The following is an 11444-nucleotide window of genomic DNA, read 5'->3' as shown; positions in this document are numbered from 1 at the left end:
CACACATACACACAAAAAAAACAACAAAAAACAAACAAACAAACAAACAAAAAACCCAGAAGTGGAATCTTTGAAGTATCTTACTGCAAGATAAGAAATCTGCCATTCTGTTTGTATTTCGCACAATCCTATAATATTTGATGTATGTACTCAAGATACATTTATTCCTCTGTTTATTTTTAGGGTACTTTGAATCCCTATTGTGTCTTATGGGATGACTCAAAAACGTAAGTGACAGCTGTTTTCTTACATTTCTATGGACTAAATATTCAAAGTACACTGAGCTAGTTTGTCTGCCTGCTAGTCAACAGGACTATGATAATGTGGTGGGAGATGTGTTAACTCCGAGGGGAAACATTCTCCTTTTTGAATGTGTAGGACAGCATGATGAATGTGTTTGTGTGTGACGATGCCATCGGGTTACGTCCCAAGATAGAATTGCATTACCTAATGTGTAAGGCATGTTGTGATGTGAATTCCATGAGGGTCTTTTAAAAGCTCTAATATTTTAAAATTATAGAAGCTCAAATGCTACGTCAACATTTTGCCTAGTAATTCAGTTTAGCACTGTAGAATAAAAGAGCAATCTCTGTGGTCATTTATGCAATACATTACTTGCATGACCTTGAATCTATTATCACAGTAATGCAATATTTATACATCCCTTCCAAACTGCTTTGTTGTAAAAACTTTGAGTGACATTTTAATTTTCTTATTTATTTATTTATTTTACGAACTCTAGAAGACAAAAAAAAATAATTACAATAAATAAGGATGAGTAATTCTTCCATGTATTTCTTTGTACAAGCAATTGCAATATATCTGGTCAAAATAATTTAATCTCACTGGCAACTCTATACATTTTAATGTCTCAAAGAGAAGGAAAATCTGTAATTAAGTCTTCATTAGACTCCTATACTTTGAATACTTATGTAACTTCATTGGAATGCAGTAGCCAGGTTTTATTGTGCCTTGTATGGAGGGGAGATAAATATCAATAAATCCCAAACGTGAATGCTACCATGCAGTATGCTGCCAGATAGGATACCATATTGTTGGCTTCTATGTATTCCAAAATTGTCCCAGTGTTTTTCACCCTGAATCTGATCTAGGGTTGAAGTTTTATAATTTCACTTGCCTTTCACCATTAATTATTGGAGGTTCTAAAAGACGGACAGCCTTAGAATTTCTAAGCAAAGCTCAAACCTACCGGCCATGTGCTCATTCCTTGGATATTGAAACAATTTAAACTACACTATATCTGGGTCTGAAAAAAATCCACAATATGAAGTGTATTTTTTCCCCCTGTAGATTCTGGTATTCTAGGGATGCTTTCTATGAACCTTAGTGCCATCAGTAGAATCCCAATTGCCCTGATAACATGAGCTGGATGCCTTCATTGATGTCAGTATTTTTTCATTTTGAAATCCCATAGAGACACTCAGGGTAGTAAACTTTTTGCAAGCTTTCTTCTTTACCCGTAGCCAGGGAAGACGTGGCGGTATATTATAAGGCACTGCTTAGTATGCTGTTTAGTCAAAGGAAGTATAAAGTGCTACAAAAATCTAATTGAATGTTTTCTACTTAAGAAAAATATGCCATCTTAAATTCCTGATGATAGCTACTTGCACATCCCCATGGATAACAACCAGCTTTGATTTCGTTTTATTTTCTTTTTAGTGCACAGAGTGTGTTTCCTGAACAGGAGAAAACGTTAGTTATTCCGAAAGACATTTAGGAATGTTAAGGAGATGCTGCAAAAAGAAACAGCATTCCCCTGTTTTGGACCTCTCTTGATTCCTTTCACAGATTGTCTAAGGTGTTAAGTTTCATTTATTAAACAACTAGAGGCCCAGTGCACAATTGAAATCGCATGAGGAGGCACCCAGTAGGCTGCGGCAGGAGTCGGGCCATACCAGGACCAGCATCTGTCTTCCGCCCCAGGCCTCCCCTGCCCTCCTGCCTGTGTCCACTCTGGAGCTGCCCTAGCCAGTGCGGTGGATCACCCAGCCCCAGGCCCTCCTCCCAGTTTCCCTGCTTGTGTCCACTTCAGGCCACCGGAGCTGCCATACCAGCTCAGGCAGGGCACCCGTCTGTCTCTATCTCCCCTCTGGTCCTCACCTGCATGCACAGCCTCCTCCTGTCTGGTCCTGCCATTACTGAGTCCCGGCCTAATTTGCTTATTACATCTTTATATATTAAGATTTGTGTTTGAGGTCAGCCTAACCACTGGAATCAATCACACACTATTTTCTCTAAATTCTGCTGATAACATGACTCTTATCCATTGCACAGAGCATGTCTTAGTTTTACAAAATTTAATTTCTAAGCTGTTGAGGAAAACTATTCAGTGAAAGGAGGAATGTTCAGCTGCCTTTCAAAGCAAGTTATCTCAAGAGATAAGTGCAGTTCATGTTTCATTGATGTATCTGAAAAGTGATCAAAAGCTTTCCACTGAGACAGAACTTCTGTCCAGTCACACTTTTTACCAAACTGTTTCATCAATAAATCGTTTTTCTGTGTGAGTTTTAAACAATGAAGGTTAATATCATTTTATTTCTTTTCTTCACATCTGTTCTTTTACTTTGATCCTGTTCATATACATAATAATTTTATCAATGCAATGATTTTAACTTTGGATGTAAGTTCTCCAAGTATATAGTTAATAAGGAAGAAATGTGGCTACTTCTTTTTATAGAGAAAAGGGCTGACTTAAATGATGTTTTCAAGATTGTAATAATAAAGTTGAAATTAGAAGTTGTCTTTTAATTTTGGTTTAAGTTATCAAATTGCCTTATCATTTTAAAATATATTTTTTATTATTGACTAGTGGTCCTGTACATGAAATTTGTGCATGGGAGCTGGGGGTGTCCCTCAGCCCAGCCTGCACCTCTCCAATCTGGGACCCCCTAAGGGCTGTCCGACCACCTGTTTAGACCCATTCCCACTTGGATCAGGCCTAAATGGACAGTTGGACATCCCTATCACAATCCAGGACTGTTGGCTCCCAACCGCTCACCTGCCTCTTCCTGATTGCCCCTAACTAACTGCTCCCCAGCTGGCCCAATTGCCCCTAACTGACCTCCCCTGCATCCTGGTCACCCCTAACTGTCCTACCCTGCAGGCCTGGTCACCCCAGCTGCTCTCCCCTACAAGCCTGCTCCCTCCCAACTGCCTCCCCTGCAGGTCTGGTCACCCCCAACTGCCCTCCTCTGCTGACCTGGACTCCCCTAACTGCCCACTACTGCCCTCTCCTGCAGACCATCTTGTGGCAGCCATCTGTGTCCACATGGAGGCAGCCATCTTTGACCACATGGGGACAGCCATCTTGTGTCTTGGAGTGATGGTCAGTTTATTAATACATATTACTCTTTTATTAGATAGGATAGTATTACAGATATCTTCCATTTTCCCTTTCCCCCCATTCCTCCCATACCCTACTCACCCCCCCTAGATTTTTATTACCCTATTTCCCATGTCCATGACTTATGCATATCTATACTAATAAAAGAGAAACCTTTTGACCTTACATCCACTATGCCCACCAGCCAATCAGGAGCAAGTATGCAATTTAACCCAACAAAGATAGTGGCAGCCACAGAGCTGGAGCAAGCAGGAGGCTTGGGTTGCCCCTGAAGATGGAGGAAGCCAAGCTTCCTGCCCACCCTGGCCACCACTTAAGGAGGGGCTAGAGAAAAAACAAAAGTTGGGGCTGGAAACCTGAGTTGCCAGAGTGTGTGGCCAGCCTGAAAACAGCCATCAGCCCCTCATTCAGGCTTCCCAATGCACCAAGGGAACCCCCACCCTGATCCAGGACACCCGTCAGGGCAAACCAGCCAGCCCCCACCCATGCACCAGGCCTCTATCAATACTAATATAGGGGTAATATGTTAATTAGACTGGGAGACCTTCCAGGAGACCTTCTGAACGTTCTTCTGGACAAAGCAATGGTGGTGGGCCAAGGTAGAGGTGGTTAGAGGCCAAGAGGGGAGGACAGTTGTGGGTGATCAGGCCTGTGCAGGGGGCTGATGGCTGTTTTCAGGCTGGTGGTGGTGGTGGGGGTCAATTGGGGGTCAGCAGACCAGCAGGAGGGCCATTTGGGGGCGAGCAGACCATCAGTGGGGGTCAGTTTGGGGTGAACAGGACAAGGGGGGGGCAGTTTGGAGTGAGTAGGCCACCAGCAGGGCTGTTGGGGGCTAGCAGGCCGGCAGGGGAAGCATTTGGGGAGCAAGCAGGCTGGCAGGGATGCATTGGGGGCAAGCACACTCGCACGGGGGCTGTTAGGGGTAATCAGGCTAGCGGGGTTGGCATTTGGGGGTGAGCAGACCAGCAGTGGGGGGGGGGGGGGGCAAGCAGGCTGACAGGCAGAGTGGTTAGGGACAATCAGGCAGGCAGGCAGGTGAACAGTTAAGAGTCAGCAGTCCCGGATTACAAGAGAGATGTTCAACTGCTGGTTTAGACCTGTTCCCTGTAAACCAGCAATAGGACATCCTTCGAGGGGTCCCAGATTGGAGAGAGTGCAAGCTGGGCTGAGGGACATCCCCACCCCATGCATGAATTTTGTGCACTAGGGCACTAGTAACTATATACGTTCTTTGGTTTATCTCTTCTTGTACCCCGCAATCCCACATTGAGGTATGTCCTTTAAATTAGTAATTAATTAAAAAACTAATACATGAGTATTTTCTACTTGTTAAACTTTAAAACACAGCTGCTAAGGCAAAAGGCACCATTAATCATCATCACCTTTGAATTTCCACAGCCACCCCTCTCCCCAAAATCACTTTTATTTGTATTTTGCTCTGTATAATTTCAGGCTTCCACTTATGTATGGACATATGTATGAAGCCATAGAAATTAACACTATTTTTATATACATATTATTATATTCCATGTAACAGTTGGCATCCTCAATTTTTTAATGTTACTATTTAACTCTATTTTTTTCTTTTTTAAAGTTTTTTTTAATTTAAATTTTATTTTTCTATTGCAGTGTACATTCAATATTAATATTAGTTTCAGGTATACAGCATAGTAGTTAGAAAATCATATACTTTATAAAGTGTTCCCCTGATATTTCCAGTTCCCACTTGTAAAATAGTTATTTCAATATTATTGACTATGTTCCCTATGCTTTACTTTAAATCTCTGTGACTGTAACTACCAATTTGTACTTCTTAACCCTTCACCTTTTTCACTCAGACCCTTCCCCTGCAACAATGAGTTTTTCTGTGTGTCTGTGAGTCCGTTTCAATTTAGTTTATTGATATTCCACATATAATTGAAATCAAATGGTATTTGTCTTTCTCTGACTGACTTATTTCACTTAGCAAAATACCCTCTAGGTACATCCATGCTGTCACAAGTGATAAGACTTTATTCATTTTATGGCTGAGTAATATATGTACCACCACTTTTTTTTCTACGTCTCTATTGGGTTGTTTCCATAGCTTAGCTATTGTAATCAATGCTACAATGAACAAAGGAGTACATATATTCTTCAAATGAGTGTTTTTGTTTTCTTTGTATATATATGCATACATGGAGTCACTGGATGATAAGGTAGTACTATTTTTAATTTTTTTAGGACACTTGTGAGCGCGCACACACACACACACACACACACACACTGTTTTCCATAGTGGCTGCACTATTTCTACCAAAAGGGCGCATGGGCTCCCTTTTCTCCACAGCCTGGTTTGTTGATTTTTGATGATAGTCATTTTGACAGGTATGAGGTGCTATTTCACCATGGTTTTAATTTGCATTCCTCTAATTAGTGATGTTGAACATCTTTTCATATGTCTGTTGGCCACCTATTTGTTCTCTTGGGAGAAATGTCTATGCAACTCCTCTGCCCATTTTTGAATGGAATTGTGTTTTGTGTATTTTTTGTTGTTGTTTGTTTGTTGTTGTTTTTTGGTGTTGAGATATATGGCATATCCCTTCTTCCATTCAGTAGGTCATCTTTTCATTTTGTTGATGGTTTCCTTTGATGTACAAAAACTTTTCTTTGATGTAGTCCCATTTGTTTATTTTTTTTCTTTTGCTACCCTTGTCCAAGCATTCTCAATTTTTAATTCAATGATATATCGTGGATTTTTTTTTAATTTTACTAAATGTATCGTATTCCTTCTACTGCATTGTATAGGCATATTGTAATTGATCTTCTATTCTCAATGTTGATGGTGTTGAGTTTATATTATTGGTTTTCAGTTTATATTATTCTATAAACTGTGCCTCTGAGAACCTCATTGTGCATCCCTCCTTGAGGTTTTTTTTCTGACCACCCAGTCCAAACTGTTAGCCTGTTGTTCTCTTTATTTCACCCAATTTTATATACATAGCATGCATTCCTAATTTTGTTTTCTTATTATCTGTCTCCCCCATTAGGAAGGAAGTACAACAAAAGAGATTCTTTATCTTATTACTACTGCATTCTAAATGCTGAGTGCACCTGCATATACTATATATTAAACAAATATTTGTTAGTTTTATACAAGAATGAGTTTAAATATTTCTACTTTGATCATGTTCATATACATAATAGTTTTATCAATACAATGATTTTTAAAGTCTTTGTATTTAAGAACGATTTCTGTTTATGTTTTATTAGTGATATATTTTTAGCAATTAAAAGTCGACATTGGAAGTTTTAAGGGATTATGCATCAGCTCATTACAGTACTAAACTCCATTATAAACAATTTTATTTCTAACTAGAGGCCCTTGCAAGATATTTGTACAAGAATAGGCCTTCCTTCCCCTGACTTCGCGTCTGGCCACTGGGAGCTGGCAAGTCCCCACTCCCTGGCCACTCGGGAGCCGCCAAGACCTTGCTCCCAGCTAGCTCCCTCTGTCCTCTTCCTCACCCTCATAGCAGGCATTCCACCCTGGCTGGTCACTCTGTGCCTGCATATGCAAATCAACCTTCCATCTTTGTTAGGTTAATTTGCATACTTACTCCTGATTGGCTATGGGCATAGCAGAGGTACGGTCAATTTTACATGTTTGTCTATTATTAGGTAAGATAGTAATCTACTACTGAAAATCCCAAATAAAGACGTTTTATTTTGCTCTGATTAGACACAGCAGTTTTAGATAATTTAAAAACATATTTTTATCCTGCTTTGGTTAACCAACTAATAGGACTTAGAAAATGCTTCATGATAGACAACCCATGAAATAAATTGCAAGTACTTAGTTCACTTCAGAAATAAACTTATTCTAGTTATGAGACTGTTTCTTTTTAAATGTTTTATTTTAATGTATCTTACAAAATTATAATTTGGGTGATTGATAACTTGTACATTCTTTGAGCTACTCAAAATTTGGATTGGAGTATTGGATCACCTGTGGTGACTACATTCACTAGAAAACTCATAATTCTTCCTTTAAATTAACCTGTAGTCTTTCTTCCTGTATTAGAGAAGCCTCATTTGATGCCCTTAGGTCTATGAAGGATCAAGTTTGTTTTAAGAAAATGTTTCAGTTTATAGTGCATAAGTTTCATGTATAAACTATTGCTGAACTGTTTTATCAAAACACTTATAACTTATTTGCCTACTTGTAATTGAAAACAAAATTTTAAGAACTGGACTTTAAATTTTTCTACATTTCAAATTGATTTATTGGAGTTGGCAGTAGCATCAGTCACATCTTGACTAAGATTAACACTGGCTTGTTCTATGTCAAAGTTCTGTAAATTAAAGTGATTCCTCCCTTTTACTTCTGTTATCCTTTTTTCTTCATACCCAGTACTTCTTTCTCTTTTTTAGCATTCATTTTGGAAGTCATCATTTCATTTGCCTCAGATTATTATTAGAAAATAATAGATTAAACTCTAGCCTCATTCCATCTCTATAAAAAGGGTTGTCATGATTTTCTCCAGGTGACTGGCACACTTATGCCATTAGGGAGATGCAGTGTATTATACTTTTATAAACATACTAGAGGCCTGGTGCACAAAATACATGCATGCAAGGGGGTGTCCCTTAAACCTGCCTGCACCCTCTCCAATCTTGGACCCCTCTGGGGCTGTCTGAATGCCGGTTTAGGCCAGATCCCAGGAATCATGCCTAATCCAGCATTCAGACAACCCTCTCACAATCTGGAACTGGTGGCTCCTAATCTCTTGCCTAACTGCTTCTGCCTGCCATCCTGATCACCCCTAACCACTCCCCTGCCAGCCTGATCGCCCCTAACTGCCCACCCCTGCAGGCTTTGTTGCTCCCAACTGCCCTCCCCTGCTGGCCTGTTTGCCCCCAACTACCCTTTCCTGTTAGCCTGATCGCTCACAATTGCACTCCCCTGCTGGCCTGATAGCTCTGACTACCCTCCACTGCAGGCCTGGTCCCCCCCACCCCCCTGCCCGCTAACTGCCCTCCTCTGCAGACTTGGTTGCCCACAACTTCCCTCCTCTGCTGGTCATCTTGTGGTGGCCATCTTATGATGATGTGAGGGCAGCCATCTTGTGATGATTTGAGGGCATCATGCAAGGGCATGAGGACCCGTAGGCTTGTATTAGTATAGATATGTTAAGAAAGATCTATTAGCTCTTAGAAGTCCAAAGCAAAATATTACTATGTTATGTGACTAACTTTTTCCTTTAAGCAATGAACAAATGATAAAGCTCTTTTTTTCAAGTTCTATTAAAATTGTTCTAGTCTGGGGACAAACTAATATGGACAGAACTTAATATTACCGTATTTTCCAGTGTATAAGACGACCTTTGAAACGAAAAGAAGCCTGCTCAGATTGGCCAGAGTCAGAGAGGCGGTCTATTAAAAAAAGAACTGGTGTTGCCTCGGAAGTGGGGGGGGGGGGGGGGGGGGGGTAGTCTTATACAGCGAATTTAGGCCTAAGCCTATGTTTTAACTGTAAAATTAGAGGGTCATCTTATACACCAGAAAATATGGCAATACAATTATGATAAAGAGTCAAAAGAAGAAGGGAAAAATCTTGTTAGACACTTAATTTATATAATACCAGTTAGGATGTAAATTGGATTAAGAACAGATCTGTATGGAAGGATTATAATGATCTTATATGTTTTAGGGCCATAGAGATAAGCAGTTACCTGACACCTTTTCTTGAGCAGCAATGAAAAAAGAAAATCTGCATTTAAAATACTCAGCATATTATAGCCATGATTTCAGTAGATACCCATTTATACAATTTTTTGGTGATTCTGTCAATTAAAGATAGAATTTTAAAACAAAGTTGAAGAAATGTTATATTTAGTGCACAGATTTGTGTGTTTAAAACATGTTAAAATGTAACTGAGTACACCATGGTAGTAAATATTTAGGAAGGAAGTGACAGTTTATTATATGACAAACATTACATTCAACCTTCTAAGTTAACATTGTTATGTGCAATTGCTAATATGTACAATGATGTCCTAGATGTTAACATCTTATCTAATAAAAGAGTAATATGCAAATTGACCATCACTCCAACACACAAGATGGCTGCCCCCATGTGGACACAAGATGGCCACCACAAGATGGCCAGCAGGGGTGGGTAGTTGGGAGGGATCAGGCCTGCAAGGGAAGGCAGTTGGGGGCAATCAATCCTGCAGGCGAGGGTAGTTAGGTATGACCAGGTCAGCAAAGGAGGGAAGTTGGGTGCGACCGGGCCTGCAGGGGAGGGCAGTTGAGGGCACTCAGGCCTACAGGGGAGGACAGTTAGGGGTGACCAGGCCTGCAGAGGAAGGCAGTTAGGGGTGACCAAGCCTGTAGGGGAGGACAGTTAGGGGTGACAAGGCCTGCAGGGAGGGCAGTTAGGGGCAATCAGGCTGGCAGGGGAGTGGTTTGGGGGTGATCAGGCTGGCAGGCAGAATCAGTTAAGGGCAATCAGGAAGACAGGCAGGCAGGCAGGCAAGCAGTTGGGAGCTAGTAGTCCTGGATTGAGAGAGGGACATCCGACTGCCCTTTTAGGCCCGATCCTCCTGGGATAGAGCCTAAATGGGCAGTCAGACATCCCTCAAAAGGTCCTTAATTGGAGAGGGTACAGGCTGGGCTGAGGGACACACACCCCCATGCATGAATTTCATGCACTGGACCTCTAGTGTTTAATATTACTGGAAATCCTCTAAGGCCATGTTTGCTTTTCTGTAATGAGAGTGGAAAGAAAGAACCATTTCTGACTGGCAGATGATATAATTTTGCCTCAATGGATATATTCAGAGCCTATATGAGTCCAACCACAGAAGCAATTAAGTTAAAATTTAGCATTTGCATGTAAAATGTCAGGATTTCAGCTTTAGCTGGTTTGCTCAGTAGATAGTGCGTGGGCATGAAGTCTGAAGGGTCCTGGTTTTGTTTCTGGATGGACAAGGGCACATGCTCAGGTTGTAAGCTCGATCCCCAGTGGGGGATGTGCAGGAAGCAGCTGATCAATGATTCTCATTGATGTTTCTATCCCTCTTCCTTCCTCTCTGAAATCAATAAAATTACATTTTTAAAAAAGTAAAGTGTCAGGATTTCATGAAATTTCCTATTTTCTATTTATACCCAATGATCAATTATTTAATAATATAAAACATTGTTATACTTTTTCACCTCAATTATAATCACACTAACGGAAATGAAAATATTGGACCTTTATACTAGTCCCTATGAATTAAAATTTACCCAATCTCAAAAAACTAAATATTGTGACATGGTTAACAATAATCATGTCCAAATTCATAACAACTATTGATGATCAGATTTGTCATTGATAACATTTTTGCTTCTGTAGGCAAAACAACTGTGAACTTTTAAAAGTATTGCAAAAAGTAATAGAAAAACCTTAATTTACTGTGAACATAGCAAATAACTAAAGATTTATTGGTAGGAAACTAAAGGGAGCTTTCTTTTTTATTTTCTTTGTTGATACTTGGAATTTTTCCCTACAGTTGTATAGGCAATTCTTTTATTTATTTACTTGTTTATGTATTGATGACACTATTACAGATGTACCCTATTTCTTCCCCTTTACCTCCTCCACCCAGCCCCTACCCCACCTGAAGCCTTCCTTACACTATTGTCTGTGTCCATGAGTTATGCATATATGCACATATGTTCATTGGTTAATCTCGTCTCATTCCCTCCCACCCTTCTCCACTGAGATATGTCATTCTGTTCCAGATATCCATGCCTCTGGAAGTATTTTGTTTATTTGATTCCATATATAAGTGAGATCATACTAGCTTCCTTTATTTTGTATTTCTGCCTTAGACTGTACATTAGTTTTTAAGTTCTCTGATGTACATAAATGCATGTTTCCTCATAAAGCCATTACAATTTATAATGACTTTGTTTTAGTTTTTTTAGGGAAATATTTTTTTTTATCTTTTAAAATGTTTTATATTTTCTCTATATTGTTTTAAATAACATCACAGATTTAAAATTGAATCTCATTTTCTAAAGTTACAGTATTGCATTTGTTGTATATAAA

General features: G+C 39.8%; 1 protein-coding gene across 2 annotated transcripts in view; it reads left to right on the top strand.

Moving 5' to 3' along the window:
- Window positions 1-11444, top strand: part of ADGRB3 (adhesion G protein-coupled receptor B3) — a 692295-nt gene that overhangs the window by 388510 nt on the left and 292341 nt on the right. For both annotated transcript variants that reach the window (XM_036414772.2, XM_036414773.2), the window contains exon 16: window positions 184-227. In XM_036414772.2, coding sequence (XP_036270665.1) covers window positions 184-227 — 44 coding nt within the window. The remainder of the gene's footprint in view (window positions 1-183; window positions 228-11444) is intronic.

This window comes from Pipistrellus kuhlii, unplaced genomic scaffold (assembly GCF_014108245.1).
Source record: "Pipistrellus kuhlii isolate mPipKuh1 unplaced genomic scaffold, mPipKuh1.p scaffold_m20_p_5, whole genome shotgun sequence".
Classification (NCBI taxonomy): Eukaryota; Metazoa; Chordata; class Mammalia; order Chiroptera; family Vespertilionidae; genus Pipistrellus; species Pipistrellus kuhlii.
Note: the sequence above shows the minus strand (reverse complement) of the source record. Positions and strands in the feature narration are given on the sequence as shown.